Below are 23,320 nucleotides of genomic sequence, written 5' to 3' on the forward strand. Positions count from 1 at the left end.
AAGCCCACCAGCTGGACTGGGACCACCAGGAGATAAGACAACTCCAGGTGGATAGAGTGGGCTATGCATAGTTCCCACAGGCACAGAGCCTCTGAACAAAGTGGGAAGGAGCGTGCACCCTCCTGACAATTGATATAGTGCATGGCTTTGGTGTTGTCTGTCAGAACTGCCACACAGCAGCCACAGAGGTGAGGTAAGAAGGCAGTCTTTGCCCACAAAAGCTTACTCACCAAAATATCTGTTAGTCTATAAGGTGCCACAGGACTTCTTGTTGTTTTTGAACACACAGACTAACACGGCTACCTCTCCAATACTATACAAGCAAGGTGAATGGCCCAAAGCTCACGTACATTGATGTGGAGAGAGAACTCTAGTAGTAGTAGTAGTAGTAGTAGTAGTAGTAGCAGCAGCAGCAGCAGCACCCTTCAGTCTACGTAGACTATGGATCGTGCCCTTCGTAGTTCCGTTTGGCATCCTCATTTGCAGCGTCGGCTGTGACTGTGAAGACCCACACGAGAGTGACAGTCCTTGCTGCATCTGTTGCATATGTAATGGGTGTCTGGCAGGTCCTTGCTGTGCTTTCTGTGGGCTCGCTTCTCCTTTGCTAGCTGTCTGATCCTCAACTCACCCTTCTGAAGGCCCTTGTTTAGTTCCTGCCTCCATCTGCCGTGATCATCTGCCAGCTCCTCCCAGCCGTCTGGCTTGATGTCTACTTCCCCGAGGTCTCTCCTGCAAACATCTTTGTAGCGCAGCTGGGGGCATCCAGGAGGTCTTTTGCCAGAGGCTAGCTCGCCATACAGGATGTCTTTTGGGATCCTTCCATCATTCATCCTGTGGACGTGGCCAAGCCAGCGGAGGGGCCGCTGCCCGAGAAGGGTGTGCATAGTTGGGATTCCAGCTTGCTCAAGGACAGCTTCATGAACCTAACCAAGGCCTTCAACTTGGTCAGCCGGGATGGACTGTTCAAACTGCTCCACAAGATAGGTTGTCCACCACGGTTACTCAAGGTGATCCAGTCTTTCCACAAAGACATGAGAGGAACCGTCCAATACGATGGCACATTATTGGATGCTTTCAGCATCAGAAGCGGCATCAAACAAGGATGCGTCCTTGCTCCGACATTGTTCGGGATCTTCTTTGTGCTCCTCCTTAAACACGCCTTTGGATCTTCAACAGAGGGCATCTTTTTGCACACAAGATCTGATGGGAAACTGTTTAATCTTGCAAGGCTGAAAGCTAAATCTAAGATGCGGGAAGTCCTCATCAGAGATATGCTGTTCGCAGATGACACTGCTGTCGTGTCACACACAGAAGACCAGCTTCAGAAGCTGCTGGATCAGTTCTCCAAAGCATGCAAGGACTCTGGGCTCTCCACCAGCCTAAAGAAGACAAATGTATTTGCTCAGGACGCTGCTGATTCTCCATCAATCAGCATTGACAACTATATGTTAGAGGTCGTCCACGAGTTCGTTTACCTTGGGTCCACCATCGCTGACACCCTGTCCTTGGAGACTGAGCTAAATAGGAGGATCAGTAAAGCAGTCACAACTCTGTCCAGACTCAGCGAGACAGTGTGGAACAACAAGCTGTACACTCACACCAAAATACAAATCTACAGAGCCTGCATTCTCAGCACTTTCCTTTATGACAGCAAGACTTGGACCCTGTACACCCGCCAGGAAAAGAAGCTGAACGTCTTCCACTTGCGCTGCCTCAGACGCATCCTTGGAATATCGTGGAAGGACAGAGTGTCCAACACTACCGTCCTTGAGCAAGCTGGAGAGAGAACTCTTCTGCTAGCCAAACTGCCTGAGTGGCAAGATGATCCAGATGGGCCGCCCAGCACAAAGTGGACTCATCGGTTACCAGAGACATGTTAGGTTGTTGAGGGGGTGGGGTGAAAAGGAATGCCAACCAGCATGTTTTGGTGATTTGGCCACCAATGGGGGGCACTGTAGACATGTCTGGCAGCATGATGACTATATCCATGCCATCCCAACCAGGGCAATACACCAATGCCTATCATACCTGGAGAGGGCAAAGGCATAGCCTGGCAAATGGGACTAAGTATGTGCATGCCACCAAGTTGCCCAGCAAGCAGAGACACATCCTGACCGTGGTGACGGGAAACTCGGACAGTGAGGGCAAAAGCTGAGCAAGAGCCCAGAAATAATGGTTGGGAAGAAATGTCCTTGCCTCGATGGCATTGAGAACTGCCCCAATGAACTCTATGTTTTGGGTCAGGATCAACAAGGACTTGACAAATTGAGCAAGGAGTCCCAGCTTGTCTAGAGCTTCTCTAGTGAAAGCCACTTGGGCCTCCACTTGGTGGAACAAATGGCCCTACAGGAGCCAATTGTCCAGGTACAGGTAGACCTGAATACTGTCGAGGCAGAAGAAGGCCACCGTCATCACCGTACATTTGGTGAACACTCTGGAGGCCATGGAGAGTCCAAAGGGAAGGGCCATAAACTGAAGGTGCGAGTGACTCACAGTAAAACAGAGATAGCACCGATAGGAAGGCTCGATCACGACATAGAAATGTGTGTCCTTTAAGTAAAGAGTGGTACCAGTCCCCCAGATACAAGGAGGAAATAATGGTGCCTAGGGAAAGCATGTGGAACTAATAGGAAACAATGAACTTGTTGAGTTCCCTGAGTTCCAGGATAGGCCGTAAGCCCACTTTGCCTTTGGGACTGGAAAATAATGGGAATAGAACCCTTCATCCTTGTATTGAGGAACGTCTTACACCACCCACAGGGCCAGGAGCGACTGTACCTCCTGGAGGAGGTGGTCATGAAAGGGGTCCGTGAAGAAGGACAGGCAGGGAGGCAGGAAGGCAGAGAAGAATGAAAAGGGATGGCATAATCTGATGTGACTTCCCTGAGGACCCATCGGTCCAATGTCACAGCCAACCAGGCTGAAAGGAATGGAGAGAAACTATAGAGGAACAGGAGGGAAGGATCTGGCGGTACCTATACTCTGATCTCAAGCACACCATCAAAATGACAGCTTAACCCTGGAGGAGGGCTTGGACTGGCACTGGTTGTCTCCAGACTGAGCACAGGAGGGCTTACAGTGGAAGGAGCGAGGCTTGCAGTGGTAGAAGACTGAGCACCTACAGGACTGGAAAGGCCTCAGTTGGGGCTGTGGCTTTAATGGCTTTCACTGCATAGCCAGTGCATGCACACCCAAGGACTTTATGGTATTCCTGGAGTCCTTGATGCTATGCAGGTGAGAGTTGGTCTGTTCTGCAAACAGCCCTGCTCCATCAGAAGGGAGTCTGTTTGATAGCTAGCAGAAAACCAGATGGCTGCAACCGGGCCATTCAACACATGGCAATGTCTGAAGCAACAGTTGGGCTGCTGTATCCCCAAGTCCAAGGAAGCCTGACGACAGTTACGGGACATCATTTTACCTTCTTGCAAGATGGCAAGGAACTCCTCCCACAAGCGGTCGGGCAGAGAGTCCTTAAATTTAAGGAGAGAGGCCCAAAAGTTGTAGCTGTAACAGCTCAAAGTAACCAGCTAGTAAGCCATCCTGAGCAACAGCCCCCCGCCCCACCAATGGAGTGCAACTTTCTTCCGAATAGGTCCACATACTTAGTGTCCTTGGATTTTGGGGCTGGAAATCCACAAAGGAGCAAGGGGGAAGATGAGTGTACAGGTTCTCAAACCTCTTGACTGACCTTAAGTATTTGAACTCCACCTCTTCAGCAGCAGGTGGGAAGGAGGCCATAGTTTGCCAAATGGTGGGGCGGAGGACAAAATGGTCTTGTCAAATGAAAGGCCACATGCGGAGGACTTTCTGAAGTGAGGATGTCTATCTTCCAACTCAGTGACTTCCACCATGAAAAGGTTGAGGCTGGTAGCCACCTGAAAAGCTGTAAGGAGCTGCTTGGACTGAAGATATTGAAGTCGACAGAACTGGTGCCAATGACTTGGGCATCTTGGAGGATTGGAGACTGGAAGTGGTGCAACACCTCAGAGAATGCTGGTGCCCAGATAAGTCCTTTTTTGGTGCTAGGCCCTGAGTGGATGACAGCACTGAACAGCTGAGCGTGGACCCTTGTCCTGGAGGTTGAAGTGCCGACTCCACGTCAATTAAACTGGTGCATCTTCTTCATAGACAAGGCCTAAAACTACTAGCATGGTTAAAGTTTCTAGGATCAGGACTTAGACAGCCCCCCATCCCCCCCAACATTTTCACAAATGACATCTGCCCTCAGAACATATGATGACTGGGCTGGAGAGTAAGTGTGACTTTGCACTTGTGGAGATCAGAACAACTGCACTTACATAGATTTTTCCCCAGAAGTCTGATAGATGTACAAGGAAGTGATACTCCTACTTTATTTTCACTTGCATGAGATAGCATTTGGAGGAAAACAATATTATGTGAGCACACCACCAGAAAGTGTCATCTGCTTCTAGGAAAGCTTTGGGGGAAGGCTCTGAACAGAGAAGTTGACATGGACTAGGATCCTAGCTTTAGTCACTCTCACTCTGCAAATGAGAAAAAAGCACTAGCCTCATGCTATTGTTCACATACCCTTTTCCAACTTCTACAGCTAGAAGTATTTTGCAGAACCTATGAGGAAAAAGGACAACAGAAACAGTAAAGGATTGCAAAGTATCACCAAAAAAGCAGTCCTGTAGCATCTTAAAGACTGACATTTGTATTTATTTAGTCTTTAAAGTGCCTCAGGACTGCTTGTTTTTTGTGAAGCTACAGACTAACACAACTACCCCTCAGATTATGTTAAGTATGTGGGGGAGAGGATGAAGTAAGGGAGCAAAACAGACAGAAAAGAGATAATGAGAGAGAAAAAAGAAATGTGGTAGGAAACAGAATGAAAATGGGAAGTGTAGTGGAATTAAAAGAACACAGGAGCAGGAAGAGAGAGAGAGAGAAGAAAAGGATTATGGGTGACAAAGAAAGGTCATAACACAACATTTAAAAATATCAAATTGAAGTGCACAAGAACCAAAGTAAGGAGTCACTTTCACAAACAGACAAGCTGTGGTTTTAATATAATAGAGTTCTTAGGGATGGGCTATCATAATTTGTCCATTAATTCACTGACAGCTACTGTACAAGGCTTCAACTAACCATCTAGTAATGCAAGGCCTTAAGGACTTTTGTTTTAAAATGTTCACCACTCTTGACAACTTTATTTGGACCAAACATACTATCTAATCTGAATGTGAACAGAAATCCCAGAGTCAACTCAGTTTATTCACTACAATAAAGTTAAATTCTTATTCTAATTTACCCTGACAAAAGATTGGCTTCCCCGCTCCATTACGTTATTAATGGTTCTTTCAGCTCACTCTTCTTCCTGAGCTCTTTTTTCATTCAGACTCACCACTATGTGTGATGTGACTAAGAAAACAGAGAGAAAACTTTTAACATTAAGAGATTATCCAAGGTCTAAAAACAAAAGTGATTTTCAGCAACAGAGCCACGTGGTATCAAAGATGGGCTGCTCTTAAAATGCTGGGAAATATTAGGCATAAAAAGAACCAAAGAAAATCAGATTCAAAATACCATGCATGGTGAACAGAGAAGGATATAAAAATTTTCTTATTAAGCATCCTACATACTGTATGATAACTCTGCCATGAAGCCTCTATGAGTTCCATGCCAGTCCAAAGCATGGATGAAGGAAGAGGGTTGGTCAGATGTGTGTCGATGTTCTGATTGTCAAACAACAGTACGAATGAAATCTGATGCCAGTGCAACTAAATGATAAGAGATGCTGGCTCAGATGTTGCCTGGATAAACAAGGTCCACGATACCAATCAAGCAATCGGAATTGGGTCGATAAGTTGGCTACTGAAAGAAAATTACAACTAACACATATGCTATCCATTGGAACATGGAACATCTGAACACTGTGGGCAACTGGAAAAATAGAGCTGCTTCAGAAGGTGATGGAGAGATACCAATGCAATATACTTGGACTGGCAGAGATGCATTGGACAGCATCAGGAGAGCTATGCGGTTGCGAAGTCATTTGGTCAGAAAACAAAACGAAGCATGAAGCAGGACTTGGATTCCTTCTTAGCCAAACAGCTACAAGAGCGTTATTAGAATACAAACCAGTAGGTGTAAGAATGATGGTAGCGAGATTCAAAGCAAAACTGTTCAACATCTCAGTCATTCAGGTGTATGCACCCACGTCGGACAGTACGGAGGAAGAGACTGAGCTATTCTATAACTCTTGACAAAGACGGTAGAGGAGATACCGAAGAAAGATGTGTTGCTCATCGGAGGAGATTGGAATGCAAAGGTTGGAACAGATAACGAAGGTTGGAAGAGAGTCATGGGAAGGTTTGGAGAAAGAAATGACCGAGGTGAGAACCTATTAGAGTTTGCTACAGAGCACGAGATGGTAATCTGCAACAAAAGAGTCCAACAAAAGGACTGCAGGAAGCGGATGTGGCGATCACATGATAGGAAGTCCAAGAACATAACAGATACGATTTTGATAAGAAGAAGATGGATAACATCAGTACAGCAGTGGCAAACTTTCCAAGGAGTGGATATAGACTCAGATCACAGTCCTGTGATCACAAACATCAAGATAATACTCAGAAGAAAATGTAAGACACAGTTTAAGAAAAAAAGAGATGTGGCAAGGCTATATGAGGAAGAAACAGGGAATACATACAGAGCAATGCTTGAAGAGAAGATTAAGAATGTCGCCACAAAGACCTAGGTAACAGAGTCGCAAGGATAGCCATTGCTATAGAAGAGGCAATTGAGCAGACGGTTCCAGAAGAAGAAAAGATCAGTAAGAAGTGGATTACCCAGGAGACCCTGAAGCTGGTTCAAGAGAAGAGAGCATTGAAGATCAGAAGAGATGTCTCTAAGATGGCAGAACAGAAATATAGGGTGAAATGCAATGAGGTAAGGAAAGCAGCCAGAAAGAATAAGGAGAAATGATTAGAGGAGCAACGTGAAGATATAGAGGTATTACGGCAAATGTAAGACCAGGGAGGTGTATAAGACAATTAGGAATATTAATAGGAAATGGCAACCGAAGCAGATGGCGATCAAAGATGAGAACGAAGAAGTGCTCATGAACAGGGAGCTTCATGGGAGCTCATGAACAGGGAGAAGATTTGTGCAATATTTTGTCCATCGCTGTACAATCTATACAATGCACAGTTGGACCCAAGTGTCTCAGAGGGACCAACTGAAGAACTGAAAGAGAGGTCTCCATTGATCATCGACAGCGAGACCAATATTTTGAAGGAGAAAGTAGAAAAAGCAGTGAAATGACTAAAGAACAACAAGAGCCCTGGAAATGATAAGATCACAGGAAAGATCATCAAATACAGCGGAGAAAGCCTGATTCAGGAAATACACCAACTACATAATATAGCATGGAAAGAAGAGAAGCACCTAAGGAATGGACAAGATCTGTGCTAGTGACTGTACCCAAGAAAGAAAATACATTGGAGTGCAAGAACTACAGAACGATTGCCCTAACGAGTCATCTAGGCAAGGTACTGATGATAATACTGACTGAGAGACTAAGATCGCAGATAGAAGAACATATAGCAGATGAGCAAGCGGGGTTCAAAAGAGACAGAAGAACCATACAGCTCATACTGGCATTAAGACTGATAGTGGAAAAAGCTCGACGAAAGAACAAGAACGTATACACTTGCTTCATCTATTTTCAAAAGGCATTTGACAGTATAGATCAGAAAGTGCCTTGGGCGGTGTTGGAGTCATACGGAGTGGATAGCAGATTGATACGGTTGTTGACGGATATCAATGAAAATGCGGAGGCAGTGGTGAGAACATGTGGGGAGTTGGGAAGTTGGTTTAAAAGAAGTAGAGGTACAAGACAAGCAGATCCAATATTGCCAAGTATCTTCATCGTACATCTGGAGAGAGTGATGGACAAGACCAAGGAAGAGGTAGAAGGGATATCCGTGCACAGGAAAAGAATTAACAACTTGAGGTTTGTGGATGATATAGTTATCATTGAGGAAGATGAGGAGAAGCTAGCAAAAACGGTGCAGGTGTTAAACGAAGAAGGGAAACGGTACGGACTGATTATGAACATTGATAAGACAAAAATAATGGTATTTGGAAACAAGGAAATAGTAAGGAAGAAGCTACGACTACTTGGGCATATTTGCAGAATGAACGATGAATGAAAAATCAAGACCCTGGTGTTCAGTATAATGGACAGTTCAAATAGGAGAGGCAGACCCCACAGAGAATGGATCGATATATAATAGATTGGTGCGGAGCTAGTCTACAGAAACTAAGCCACTCCACACTGGACAGGGAAAGATGGAAGGAAATAGTGAGAGAGGCATCAGACACCAACGGGCGCTGAGCCCACAGTTGATGATGATGATGATGATGATAGGAGGAGGAGGATACTGTATGATTAGATGACTATAACTTTGCTATCATTTACAGACCAAAAGCAAGCAAGTTATTCTGAGCAAATCCCTCCCCTTAGCAGCCAGTACAAGAAATTTGACTGGGCACCAGGGACCTCTGGAGGGAAAACAACAACAAATCTTTGCTGCAAATTGTGCAGCAGGAAGAGAGATCCACACTGTGGAGGTAGTTTTACTGTTTTGTACTATAAGGGATATAACGTTTAGATATGTGGTTCTCAACTCACAGCCACATCCCAGACATGAACTAAAAAAATTTCAAAATTTGTGGCTCCAGCCTGGTAGGGGGTGGGGCTGATTGGGGGAGACACAACATCTGGCAGTCTGATGCTGGTGAGTGCAGATGGGGTGAGGTGGGCTTCGGGGCAGGTTTTGCAGTTGCTCTAAGGTCTGGTTATGGTCTGAAGAAGTGGGTCTGTCCCACGAAAGCTCACCTAATGAACTATTTTGCTAGTCTTTAAAGTGCTACTTGACTGCTTTTTGTTTTGCTCTAAGGCAGTGTTTCTTAAACTTTTTGAGACCACGGAACACCAAATAATAAGATTTTTAAGCAGAACATGTATGAAAATTTGCTTAAAATACCTGTCAGATCAAAAAAAAACCATAAAAGCAATATATACAGCAAAAACAAAAATGAAGTCATTTAACTAGGTATCATGGCAATGAGGAAGTAGCATTGCATCTGGTTTTAATAACAAATATCACTAGTGTATATCAAAGAAGTGTCAGACACTTGCAGCACACCTGCAACTTGTTCCCAGAACACCAGGGTTCCACAGAACATAGAAACACAGATCTGAGGGGTGGGGAGGGGTGCTGGGAATTAAGAGGTTTACAGGGGCTGAAGCATGCCCAGATCCTGGCTGTTGGCCCACACCGAGCGCTCTGCTCCTGGCCAGATGCTGGGTGTCCAACCTCCCCAGCCTGGGGGGTCTGCTTTCCAGCTGTCCAGCAGGTTCTGGGACCCAGGGTCCAGATCTTGCTATGGCAGGGCCCAGCTGCCACCTGGCTCCATACAGTGGGTTAACCAAGGTCCAGCTGCCACACGTCCCCACCCAGGACTCTGCTCCACTGGGTGGAAAGGTCTTGGAAGCTGGAGGTCTAGATATAGGGGCTCAGGAAATTTGAGGTGCGGGGCTGTGGGTCTCAAACTGCAGCCTACAATGATAAATAGGTTGGGAGCTACTAATTTAAGATATGGTGGCTCTACCAACCTTCCTCTCATTGGTAAAGCCCTGCAGATCCACAGATATCTAAAACCACCAATGTGGACATCAGCAGACCATTTTTGCAGATATGATGCAGATACAAAATTTGTGTCTGCTCAGACCTCTACTCATTGGGAAGGAAGACTTCATTCTCAAGTGACCTCCTCTGGCTGGCCCTGGCACGGTACTGATAAGGTCTGACCATTGATCTTTAAGGGAAGAAGAAAAGCCATAAAACAGAGGCTGAGGATAGTGGTCATCGCTGAAATAAATAGAGGTGGAGTTCACTAGCAATAGCAAGTAGTCTACATTTGTACACTCATCCACTAAATTTCTGATTTAAGTGGTTGTAAGATATACCTGTTATATTTGGGGGACAATAACCCTCTTTTAATTTACTCTTTTTGATATATCATTAAAGGCCTGTAGTGTCTATATAGGCACAAGTTCAGTTACTCCAGATTTAACTTAAGCTAGAGTATATCCTAAAAAGTCAGCGCTGAAAAACTCAATATGATTGCGCGTTTGTATTTTATAATGCATGTGTAGGATGAAACTTGTTTGTAAGTTGCTCTGCTCCTTGTGGTTTATGTAGTCAGCAGGGGTTTTTGTGTAACCATTTTATTTTGCATCACAGCACTACCTTCCACTAAATTATCTCAATGCAATTTACAGTTAATGAACTTCACCTCCACACACCCACAGGAGGTAAAGAACACACACACAAGAAAAAACTTGCTTAACTTGAACTATGAGCTGTCCCTATGAAGTTAACCAGGCTCGGACTGCACAAAATTTAGCATGTCTTTGCAGGACTGCGGTCTATGTATCTAAATGATTGGCCAAGGTCATCTAATCAGTACGTACTTCAACTAAAACCAGACCCAGATCTACCTCCTATTTCTCTGCTCTCACCACAGATTCCTTTTGTTTTTAAGTCACTCTTGACAGAAGGGTCAACATTAAGGAAGTTGTTTTAGGTTGTTTTAGACTGAGCATATCATTTGTCAAAACAAAGGAACTGTGCAGTGAAGTTATCTGAAAACAATGCCAATGCAAACAAGGTATTTATCAAAGAGGGACAGAAAACTGAAGTTTTCATCTTGCGTGTTAATTTTTGCACTATGGTATTATCTTAAGTCTTCAAATAGAATGGTTTAAAATAGAAGTGTGTATTACTGCTCCCAGTCTAGAGCCACCAACTGACCTGAATACCTTGATAGAATTATTTATTAGTAGACAAACCACTTGAACCTTTCATTAATCCCATAATTAGCAGAGGAATTTATGAAAGGAAACATTATACTAACCAATGTCAGCCAAAACCAAAAACCAAAGCAGTACAAGCTTCGATACGTGTCGTAAGGCCAGCTCCCATCTCTGTTGGTTCTCAGATGAAGCCTTGTGCCTTACAAGTAAACATACCTCTTGCATACCTGTAAGCAAATACAGGCTGAACCTCTCTAGTACAGAACTCTGTCATCCAGCAACACCCGTAATCCAACATGTTGTTAGTTAGCCAGATGACCACTTATCATGGATGTGGTCAAGCTTCCCATGGTCCCATAAAAAGTTTGTTTACAGCCTGGCATTCAGTGTTCCGTGCTGTTATTTGACTGTAATTTACCACTACATGTCTTCTAAGAGCCCAGTAAGCAGTGGAAGAGTTGGTAATTCTAATCTCCCTGGTTAGGGAAATTCTCTTGTTTGACACCAGTTAGGTCCCAAGGGTGCCAGACCAGATGAAAGCTTATGCTCCAAATTATCAGTTTGAAGTTGCTTTTCTCCCCTCATCTGCCAGAATCCATATCTGTTAACCTTCAGGGCATGCTGATGCTACAAAATACACTCTTTTTCTTTTGCACTTTAATGGAGAAGGAGATGAACTACACTCACAGGCTTTACCTACTTACATGCCTCCAGCTTCCATCCAAGACACATCACGTGCTCCATCTCTACAGCCAAGTCAACTGTATCTGCTCTAATCCCACTATCACAGATAAAAACCTACAAAATCTTTATCAAGCATTCTTAAAACAATTTCCCACTGGGAAAGTAAAGAAACAAATAGGCAGATCCAGGCGAGAACCCAGAAGTTACCTACCTCATGATAGGCCCAATAAGTAAATTAAAAGAACACGGTTCACGTCTGCCAACCTTTCCTCCCCTATATAAACTTTGGATTCTGATTTTCCACTCCATTCATCCGCAGAAGTGAGTTTTATCACGACCTCATACATTTGTTAGTCCCTAAGGTGCTCATTATTTTTCTTAAACAGGAGATATTATGCCTTCCCTGGCATTTTCTATTTTGTTGGCAGGTAGGGTTCCATGCCATTACGTAACTTAACACAAGAAAGAGACACTTGTTCGTTTTCATAAATAAAAAAGAAAATTAGGTACTGTGGTGATAAAGGGATTACAAATACAAAGAGAAGATCAAGAATTTCTAGTAAATTACCTGTGTTCAGGTTATGGTGACCTCATCACACTAAATGCCTTATAAATACTATTTCTAAAGTAATGAGAAAAGACGAGGAAACGTGTTTGAGAGACCTTTTATACTGATTGTCTGAGCTATAATCAAGAATAAGTGACAATCCCGTAGGAAGCCGCTAGGGCTGGTGGGGATGCACACACCAAGAACAGGAGACGGTATCGCCGCAAAGTAAAATTTTGCTTAGAAACAAACGAGGCTGCATGTCTGTGCCAGTTTAACCTGAGCCCCTCCTCACCGCACTTCAGGCTGTCTCAGCCCAGCAACCCTGACACTCCATCAGGAAACCTTGATCCCTGCCAGGACGTACGGAAGCACGAGCGCCGCTAGAACCGGGGTTTAACCCTAACCCAAGGGTGCCAGAGTTGACTTCACAGCAAGTTCCCAGCTTTGCCCGGCTCCGCCACCCCGGCAGCAGCTGCGTTTCCTGTGCTCCCCCGCCAGGAGACAGGGGTGCCTGCTGGGGACCAGTGACAACCAACCTCCAGCTATGCTACGGGAAGCGGCAGAGCCGCCCCAGGCCAGTTCCGAACCCCGGGCAGCGGGGCTCTGAGGCGCGGAAGGATCGACGCTCGCAGGTGGCGACAATTCGGTTGCGACCCGGCGGCCCCGCGGCGCGCGGCCGCAGTAGGAAGGCGCCGGAGCGTTGCTAGGGGAAGCGGAACTTTCGCATTAGCGCGCTGCAGCTCCTGGGCTGGGGCTCGCACCCGCGAGCCACCCCCGCCCTCCCACGTGGGGCAGCGCTGTCAGCGCAGCCGGGCTGGGCTTTCTCGGGCCGCGGCCCCCCTCAGTCCCGCTCCGCGCGATACTCACCACGAGCGGCTCGCTGGCACCCACCGGCTCCGGCACTGCAAACTTTCCCGCCCGCCGAGCAGGCTCCGGCAGCCCCCGCCCGACTGCGGCGGCGCGGCGCCGAGAGAAGCCGGGGCTGCGGCTCGCTGCTTTCAGTTTCACGGCAAGTGCGCCCCCCGCTGCCTCAGGAGCCGGGGAGAGAAAGGGGCCGGCCGCCGCCTGAGCCCGCGCGGGGTTCGGCTCCCCTGGGGAGGGGCCGGCTAAGCCGCGCCACGCAGCGGGGAGGGGTTTAGAGGCGCCAAGCATCGCTTACAAAGCAGCCTCGCAGCAAGGCATCACTGCGGCTTTGTTCCGGCTCGGCTCTAGCCTCACCCGCCCGAGGTGTGAAAAGCGCGTTTCCGGGCCGGACGGCTTGAACCCCACAATCGCTGGAGAGTGCAGGGAAATGCCGGACCTCAGACAGCTCCCCGCCCAGCACGTGCAGGCGTGGCTAAGAGCAGAGCTCGTCCTTGGTAACATGCTCTGCGGGCGGGGGGAATGGCCAAGCATCAGAGAGGTACCGAGTTAGTCTGTATCTTCGAGAAGAAGATTAACATATTTTAGAGCATAAGCTTTTGGCGAAGACCCGCTTTGGCAGATGCCAGTAGATGCGCCTGGACAAGCAGGTACCTTTCACTAACATCGCCGAGCTCCTGCTCCGGCTAGACTCAGACAAGTAAGGTGTTGTGGCTCAGAGCCATTTTATCAGGCTGGAGCTTCCCCTCTACCAAACCCATAGACCAGCCCAGAACCTAGCCCCTGTACATCCACTACTGCCCCTCTGCCATGTATATTGGACAAAGCAGACAGTCCTTGTTGTAACGGATGAATGGATGTAAATATGACAAGCATTAGAAAATGCAAAGCCAGAGGGGAAACACCTCAGCCTCCCTGCACATCAACAATGGATTTAACAGTAGCCCTTTTTCTATAAAAGAATTTTATCACAAGAAGTGGAATTCATTTGCAAATTTGACATTTTAACTAGACCTGAATCAGGATCTCAAGTCGCTTAGGCATTACAAGGGCAATTTTTCTTCGATAGTCACAGTAATAGAACACATCCTACTTACTGTGCTTTATCCACTGGTCCTACAATCTTTCCCACACTATATGAACACTGCATTCTATTCTATTCTATTTTTGTCTGAAGAAGGTTTTACCCGTGACCTACTTAACTAGTAAGTCTAACGTGCAATGGGACTGGTGGTTATCTCTAAGGCATTCTGAGAATTTCAATTTTTTTTTTTTTTTTTTTTTTTTTTTTTAAAAAGAGGAAAAAAAAAAAACCAAGGCAGACAAAGGCTACACTATTTGCCCTTGGTCTACTAGCACAACAAATGCAGATAGGAACAGAACCCAGCTCTCATTCCCCATCTGGGGCTAACACCACCCAAGCTCCCTTTCTAAACTAAACTAAACAGGACTTCCCAATCGAGTGGAGAAACATTTATTAACCTTTGTACTCCATCTATGAATAAAAGCAAGCAACAGGATAAAAATATATTAATATGCACCTTACTAGAATTTAAGCCCAGTAGCTTTAGCTCATTACGGCTATTTGCATTTCTTTTCTACAGCACCTTTTTGTCCACAGCTTCTGAAAGTGCTTTACAAACAAACCTTAATCTTGCACTAAGATCTGTCTGAACAGGCCCCTAAATATACATGGGCAACCCACACAGATCCAGTTGCATGGGGGGGGGGCAGAAATCCAGTTAAGGCCCCATTTCAGCAAGAGCTTAAAACATGATTGTAACTTCATTCACATAAAAATAGTTCTATTCACTTACATGGGACTACTCCTGTGTAAAATTACATAGCTGTTAAGTCCTTGTAGCTATAAGGCCAAAATTTCAAATCTCACAGAAAAAGGGTAATAAGTAGAAAATATGATTCACCCATTTCCAAAATGGAACATACAGTAAAGCTAAACAATGGCAGCATTAAAGCATCTAAGTATATTAGCAAGGTGAAGCTAGGTAGCCAAACACCCATTTTAAAACACAAACAAACTTACATTTAAGAATTAAAGCAACAGTATACATTGGTAAATAACATATGGAAATGACACCAATTTCTTAATTAAATTGAAACCGCTATTAGTCTACTCTTACTATGTGCTGTTTAGAGAATATTCACTTCTATCCCTGAAGTTACTGCTTTTCAATTATGAAGTGCACCCAGTATACATATATACATACTTTTAAGGTATTGAACATTTTGGGATATTTGACTGAAAGACATTATGTAGTACATAGCAATGCAAAAGCACTGCCAGACCATCAGGTTGATCCCCCTGCAGAGGCTGAAGCATGTAACATGCTGAAGAAAAGTGAATTGATTAACACCTTGAATCTCCTAGTAGTTTTCAGGCACCCTAAAGAATTGAAAAATTGAAGAATGGACTTCAGCAATCTGAAATTAGGCACCATTGCTAGAGGAGAATGCTACTGAAGAAGCAAGCTCTTCAGAGGGCTAACTCACCAAAGCTTCATTAATGTAAAGAACATTTAATAAGGTGAACACAACAGAGCATATTTTTAAAAAAATGCAGGTTCAATTTTTGAGATGTCAAAGCTGATAGCATCCTAAGAGCTGTGCAGGTAACTTGCATGCACTTCATAAAATATCCCTTTAACAGTACTCCCTTGTAAAAGACTTAAATCTGGCTTCCCATTCTTCTCTCCATTTAAACAAGCAAGCAAAGATTCATACTAATTTGTACCAGTCTATAAATACAATTTTAACAGGACATACTGTACAGAATTGACAAGTTTGTCCATTAACCTTCACTTACTATCGTGCTCTGGGAAGTTTATCTTCATGACACCCTGCAACTACTTTTGCAAGCCAGCCAAATTCAGCTCTAATTTTCACTTTCAATTAGACCTTCCACTGAGTCATGCTGACATTTAAACAAAAAAAGCCACCCAATTTTTAGATTAAAATAATAAAATGCTTGTTTTGTACACTAGTTATTTATTCCAGCACACTATTTGCTCTTCATTTGTTTTAAAAAGCTTCCAGAGCAATCCCTCAAATGTCATCACTGGCTTTCCAGTACAGTAAGCCCTTGATTTAAAGGGCTAATCAGGGGGATGGGGTGTCCATTAATGCTGAAGGTCCATTATATCCAAATAGTTATACTGCATGATGATGCACTGATCTTCCCAGCCCATCACTCACTCCTGTCCTCTGACACCCCCACCCTGTTTCCTCCACACTTCCTGCCTTATTCTTCCCCCACACCTTTATCTCCCTCTCCCAATTACCAGGAGAGGAGCTGAATCCTTCCACCTCCTGCAGCTCTCAGCACCGTGGCTCTCCAACTCCCAGCTGCTCACACAAAGGTAAAGTGTGGCTGCCCCCAGCCTGCCAGCGGGCAGTAGTCTCTGATACCATGGGTCCACACACACAGGGCTGGGGGAGGAGAGCTCCTGCTCCCTGCCACAGCCTCTCCAGCCCCTGGTGGCTCCAGCTGCTGCAATGGTCCTTCCAGCCCCAGCCACTCCAGCAGCTCCTCCAGGCCCAGCAGTGGCTCTGGGGAGTCTCCAGCATTTATTTAGGGGGAAGAGGCATACAGCATCCACTATTTCCAAAGTCCATTAGATCAGGATCCGTTAAATTGAAATTTTATTGTATAAACACAATTTTGAAGATCCTTGTCTTTCCCATAGTTTCTCCCTTATCACAAGCAAAACCTATTTTTGTTTCTCCTATCATTCCTTACTCTGAGGTTCAGACATTCTTTCAAGCTGCTCCTTCTCTTTTACTGGCAAGATGCACAAGCCCACTCCAGTCATCTTGATATGTGAGGCACACTTTTTCTCCAAGAGATCCTCTTACAGTTGCAATGTCACTATGGGGTCCATCTGCCCTTCCTCATAACTTAATGGCTGTCCCATGTTTTAAATTCCAAGTGGGGACTGTCTTGTAAATGCTATGTACACGTCCTTGATATTAACAAAAGGTAATGTTCCAATTCGTAATCCATGTGATTTAAAGCTGAACAACTAAGACTGGAGCATTGTGTGCCTCATTCCATTTCTATGAATCAGATTCTTGAGCTTAGAAACATTTGGTTTCAGGTCATTCCCTGTACTTTTGCCATTTATTTTTAAGTTTAGATTTATTAAATGAAAATAAACTGAAGTTACATAGTTCAGGAACAAAAAGGCAGTCAGGTAGCACTTTAAAGACTAACAAAATAATTTATTAGGTGAGCTTTCGTGTGATACTCACTTCTTCAGACCACAGCCATAGCCATGGTCTGAAGAAGTGAGTCTGTCCCACAAAAGCTCACCTAATAAATTATTTTTAGTCTTTGAAGTGCTACTTGTCTATATACTATCAAAACAAAAAGGGCAGTCTAGCACGGCTTTCTCTCTGTTACTGTTTAGGAACAATGTAGGATACACTTTCTCTGCCAAACTTGAAGGTGTGCAACCATTCTATTTCTTAAAAGTAACAAAATTAAGACAGCCTGAAAGTTAGTTGAGTACATTTCCTAACGTAGTTCTAAAAAGACAAAAATCAGGAGATTAGTGGTATGGCAAAAACAAAATCTCCACCGAAATTACCACCATTGTATAACTTTATTTCTAATTAAAAAAATAAGTGAATTTAGAAGATAAATCACAGTATAAGGGCCCTAACATTTCAGACCATTACAAGGTACATAAAAATAGAAGACACAGAGTCCTTTAAAACTTTAATCCTTTGATTAAGCAGCAAGCATATTACTCTTCCAGGCAAAAACACTGTTTAAAAACAAACCCCACCCCCAAAACAAGACGTGCAAACTGTATGCACATATTCTGCAAAGCACACAATAAAAAATGACATTTGTTTAGTATTACAACGGCTACGGTTTCCCTACTGTGTGCCAGTGTATGTAAACTAAAATACACTACACCCTTGCCCCCAAATACAGCTCCTTTGCCCAGTTACAGAATATTTAAACAGGATAAAGTTGAATTACAATGTACTGAATTGTTTGACAGCAGTCAGTGATGTCTACCTGTACTGCAACACCCAACATTTTGCATAATGAAATTCTACTAACAGACAAGACAAAAGTTAGCAAAGGCACAGTACACACACTAGGGAGACTTGATATCAATACTTTAAAAAAAATACCGAAAGATGCATTCTACTCAGGTAACAATTAAAAGCAGATATTTAAACAGTTATGTCAAAACGCACAAGACAGGGTTCTTGTCAGCTGGAAAGTCTGGAGGTCTGCCAGACTTCACGTAGTTGCTTATGGGGGGGGGGCTTCTGACCCCAAAACAAAAAGTTCCAATGATCATGAAGAACTCTTCATAGTTTTATAATGCTGTTTTTCTTTCTGGAACAGCCACTATATAAGGTTCACATGGTTGCTGAGAATCTAATTTTGATGTGAAAAAATCCGAGAAAAGGATTTCTGTATTTAGAACTAAACCACATTAGCAGAGACAGATGTTTCAAAAACAAACAAACAGTCTTCTAAGTGTACCATTTCTGAAAAGTGTTTTATATAGGGTGCACATCTTAAATCACAATTACGACTGCACATCTGATTTTAATATTAAAGTTACAAATGTAATAGGTAAAAGGCTGCACAAGAACTTCCCTTTGCACAGACACAAGATTTCAGCAAAACTGTTAAACCTCAAAACATCAGGACAGTTGAGCTACTGAATCTATAAGAGACTGAGAAATTTTCAATTTCAAACTGAAGATCCAGTTAAAGGCCCAGTGTCTATTTGGATAACAACAGAGTTGTAGATGAAAGAGAGACAGTGTTTAAAAGCAAACAAACACTTTTCTATAACCAGCCCATGGTGGCTACCAAACAGCATTTGAGAGCACTAACATTAAATACTTCCTTACCTTAGTTTCTGGCCTAGGTTTTGTCAGGACAGCTAACAAACTTATAATTTCACATTTTATCTTTTGTCACTAAAGATGAAAAATTATATTTTCAGATAACTGGGGTATTTTAAATTTCTCCAGTGAAGTCTCCCAACTCCTAACAAAAAAAAAAAAATGTAGAAGGATCAATAAACATCAAATGCAGACCAGCATTCCTATTTAGTACACGTTAAAAAAAAAAAAAAAAAAAAAAAAACTAAACAAAAGCAAAACCCAAACTCAGAAGGGAGAAAGATTAGCTCAGATAACCATTTAATAGTCTATGAAATTAGGTTGTTTCATGTAGTCTCGCTGCCACAATATTTGAGGACACATTCCCTGCCAATTGACATTACCAGTCTTTCAGTTAAAGCCTTAAGTAAAGAGCAATAATACAGAGTGTGTAATTCTAGGTATGACCATTTACAAAGGGATTCAAAACCACTGTACTTCAGCTGTAAGCGTAATAAATGGAGTAACCACATAGACAGTGATATTTTTCCATCACGTCCTTGAACCTGGAAGTTGATAGCACATCCACTTCCTACAATTTCATATTAAGAAATCAGATGCCTAGTATCAAAAGTCTTATAAGATTAGAATACACACACGCTGCTAGATTTAACGTTTGGTACACTAGCTGAGCAGATCTTCAGATTACTCTTTCAAAAGGAGTATTTAATGAAAAAGTATATTGTTAAAGAAAGTAAAGTCTGTTTTGAGAAAGCTATAAAACAGTCTATAGTTTAAAAGTGCATGAAATACTTCTATTCTCTCAACTGCAGCTAACTATTAATTCTTGCACTCCTAACATAGGAAAACATTAAAATAATCCCTCCCACACACAATTTCTACAGTCAGTTAAGAAGTTGTCACAGTTCCTAAATTTGCCACTCTTTGCATTTCTGTACTAAGATGTTTCAATATAAAGAACTTTAATAAAATAAATAGAGTAAAAATCAGGTAAAACAAGATCTTGGTGCACAGAACATTTATTTGCTTAAGAGATTAGCTTCCTTTGACAGTTATCCATATGAATAAAGGCTGAACTGTAGCCATTGCTGTACAAGTTTTTGCACAGATTACTTTATACAGATGGTCATTTATGTGGTTAGATGGTTGTTCATAGAATTCCACTGCTAAGATTAACAACTTGCTCCTTTGTGTAAAACTGCTTCACAATGCCTTTGAAGGCTTGTTGTTTTCTCCCCTCATTAACTGTGAGTAGTGGACATTGATAAAAATTTATTGAAGGAGTTATGATAGTTCTGCTCTATTGCACTTTTTAGTGCAGAGTGGACTGCGATTCTGTCTGAATTCCAATAAGTGAAGGTGGCTGTTGGCCGCTGACTGTGGATAATACCGGCCTTGGATTTAGGCGAGGAGGCATAGAATTAGCTGGGCGAATGAGTGGTGGAGGGGGCTGATTTAGGGTTGGTCTCGGCTGAATAAATCGAGCCTGTTGCTGAAGTGGTGGAGGCTGACGATGGAGAGCGGGAGCAGCAGGAAGCGTTGGACGAAGTAACGGAGGAGGCTGGTTCAAAGCTGCTACAGGGGTTGCTGGAGCTGGAGCAGATGCCTGGGAGGGAGGTGAAGGGCCTAAACATTGAGTGATCTGCGTGGCTTGTCCCTACACAAAAAACAAAATGGTACGTTAAAATGCCATCCTGCCCAGAATAAAATACACTTTGGGTTACCAATGTCCACTATATAGAAAGCACAAGCTTTTTTTTGACATTGAAAAACAAAAAAAAGTTACCAGTCATTTTAATTTCTAAACTGCTGTACAGTGGAACTAAACAAAGTATTGAAGAAAAAGTGAAGTTTTCTTTTCTACAATCAGATATCCTTTATGTTAATATTGTCACAAGAAATTCACTGGTAGAGGCCCAATCCACTTCTCAATGAAGCTGATCTAAGAACAGGTTCTCAAGTACATTTGTGTATCACCAATCACGTCAACCTCATGTTATATTTCACTGAATTAAGTGCTATTCCTCTACCCATGCTTACTATTTGTGATACACAAAACACACCTCATCTTCTTCATCAGTGCTCTTTCCTGATGGTACATTAGAAGTATTTTTTGTGTCCTCCCCTAAAGTAGAAGCATCACCATTAGAAGCCAGGGTTCCTTGTTCAGCTTCCCATTCCTGCAACACCTCCTCTAAGTTAAACCGACGCCTGTAGTTTACAAAGAAGTTCTTCACTTGACCAACAGTCTTGTTGCCAATTACATCTGCAATAGCTTGAAAATCTTTACCATATTTGCGTACACCTGAAAGGCAAAGTAGAAGGCGAAAGATTTATACGATCTGAAGAGAAACCAGAGTACATGTGTGAAAGATCAGTCAAGCAGAACTATTTGTAAAGTATGTATACAAAATATGGCTTTTGGGGGCTACAGCTAAGGGCTTACCTTAATTCTGAGCACTTCTCAGGCAGAAGATAGACTATGGCTCACATTTAAAATAAATACAAGTTTAAAAAAGATCCCCAAGACACAGTGACTCTTCATTATAAAGATAGCCTTGAAAGAATAAATCATTCACTAAGGTTAGGATTTTTAGGAAAAATCAGTGACAAATCCTGGTAGTTGGTAGGGACCTCCATGCAGCCACACAGGGCTGGCCTCTGATGTATGAAATAGAGCCTTTCATACTTTAGAGGGGGAGACAGCACTCTGTGAGCTTCAGCTGATAGTTATCATTACAGGGCTTTTTGGTAGGCTTCCCACAGCTAGCCGTATACTATGCTAGCTCCTCTTCCAAGAGCCCACGTGGCATCTGACCCAAAGGAACAGAGAATTCAACACCATGAGTCTGCTGACTCAGCACAAAGAAGAACAAGGACAGCAGAGTTTGAATCCTTGCTCTGACAGACTGCTCTCCAAAAGGAACACCTTGTTCTTTAGCAGTTTATTAAGTGGGGGGGGGGGGGGGGGAATGCAGGTGGGTTGTGGACAGACCTCTGAATATAGGACAAATTGGCAGATATGCCCTGGGCTTATTTCAGACAACAACTGCCCTTTTAAAAAAAAATAAATAAATAAGAAGCGTTGGCAAAATAAGTCCGAGCAAAAGCAACTTAGATCTAATTCTTCTGCAGTGGAAGGCTAAGAATACCTTAACTCTTTCCTTTTTCATTCACTTTATGGCCGTATCTACACCAGCCCCAAACTTTGAAATGGCCACGCAAATGGCCATTTCGAAGTTTACTAATAAAGCACTGAAATGCATATTCAGCGATTCATTAGCATGCGGGCGGCCACGGCACTTCGAAATTGACGCACCTCGCTGCCACGTGGCTCATCCCGATGGGGCTCCTTTTCGAAAGGACCCCGCCTACTTCAAAGTCCCCTTATTCCCATGAGCAGTTATTTCATATTAGAAAATCTCAAATGTATGCTCTTAGTAACTTGATAAAAATTACACAGAACTTTGCTCTTTCTACTTTTCTTTTTGAAAATGTTTCTGATGTACTGTATTGTGTTCAACCAGAGAAAATTCAGTGCCAATAAGTAGCTCAACTACAGCTGAAGCAAAGACAAAGCTTTCATTTTAGCCACTAAGGGACAAATAAAATTATGGGCGATTCCCCATGTATACACTAGTCAGCTCCTGCTATCCAGTTAGAGATCTGATGCAGGGGCGGGGGGGAGAGGAGAGATGGAATCTAGCTGCAGGGAGTCACAGTGTGTCAGACAGAGCAGTACTACTGTCCCTAAAGAGGGACAATCTGAACAAAAAAGAGTGACAACCATTTGGCTCAGTTCAGTGGCATGGGATGTCCGATAAAGTCAAACTATGTTCCTTCCCTTCATTATTCGATCCTTTGCCAGGACAGCGTCATTTAGGATAGGTCCTCACCACCACTTACTTCATAACTTACGTTGCTCCAGGTGTGAATATGCCACTCTCCTGGGCAAGGTAAGTTACAAGTACCTAAGCACCAGTGCAGCCAGCACTCTGACAGTGGAAATTCTACTGCCAACAGTTACCACGTCTTGCAAGATGGACTTACTATACTAACAAAAGAACTCTGTCCTGTCAGCATAGAGCACCTTCATCAATCATGCTGCAGTTGCACAGTGTTCCTAGTGAAGGATATCTAATTCACAATGACGACTAGAAGACTCACTGTGACTTATTTACCAATTTACAGAATTCACTAAGTGAACAAAAGGATAACAAAATAAAATACATCTCTCTCATTTAATCACTGCAGTTCAGGTTTCTTTCAGATTCCTTAACAGACCAGTATCCAATAGCGTTATTGAGACTGAGTCATACAAGACTTCAGTACAGTACTCTTAACTCTTCATTGGCAAAGAGAGGAAAACCTAACATACTGACAAAGCACAAATTTACCTTGACCAGGACTTTCCTCTTTCTAGGTCATAACTGCAAACTAATGCACACACTGCTCATCATTACACAATCAAATTT

At 43.3% G+C, this 23,320-nt stretch overlaps 2 protein-coding genes across 8 annotated transcripts in view; both read right to left on the reverse strand.

Moving 5' to 3' along the window:
- TRAF5 (TNF receptor associated factor 5) overlaps positions 1 to 13,571 on the reverse strand; it is a 53,221-nt gene extending 39,650 nt beyond the window's left edge. The window contains exon 1 of one of the 2 annotated variants that reach the window (XM_074989574.1): positions 12,954 to 13,571. The gene's annotated coding sequence lies outside the window, so the exon portion shown is untranslated. The remainder of the gene's footprint in view (positions 1 to 12,953) is intronic. The other variant, XM_074989573.1, reaches the window with a different exon arrangement.
- Positions 13,572 to 17,672: 4,101 nt separating this feature from the next.
- Positions 17,673 to 23,320, reverse strand: part of RCOR3 (REST corepressor 3) — a 35,852-nt gene continuing 30,204 nt past the window's right edge. For 3 of the 6 annotated variants that reach the window (XM_074989568.1, XM_074989567.1, XM_074989569.1), the window contains 2 exons: positions 20,909 to 21,150; positions 17,673 to 20,502 (listed from right to left, as the gene is read on the reverse strand). In XM_074989568.1, coding sequence (XP_074845669.1) covers positions 20,158 to 20,502; positions 20,909 to 21,150 — 587 coding nt within the window. In that variant the 3' untranslated portion in view covers positions 17,673 to 20,157. Of the gene's footprint in view, positions 20,503 to 20,908; positions 21,151 to 23,320 lie in introns of those variants that run through there. The other 3 variants (XM_074989572.1, XM_074989570.1, XM_074989571.1) reach the window with 2 other exon arrangements.

This window comes from Carettochelys insculpta, chromosome 3 (genome assembly GCF_033958435.1).
Source record: "Carettochelys insculpta isolate YL-2023 chromosome 3, ASM3395843v1, whole genome shotgun sequence".
NCBI lineage: Eukaryota > Metazoa > Chordata > Testudines > Carettochelyidae > Carettochelys > Carettochelys insculpta.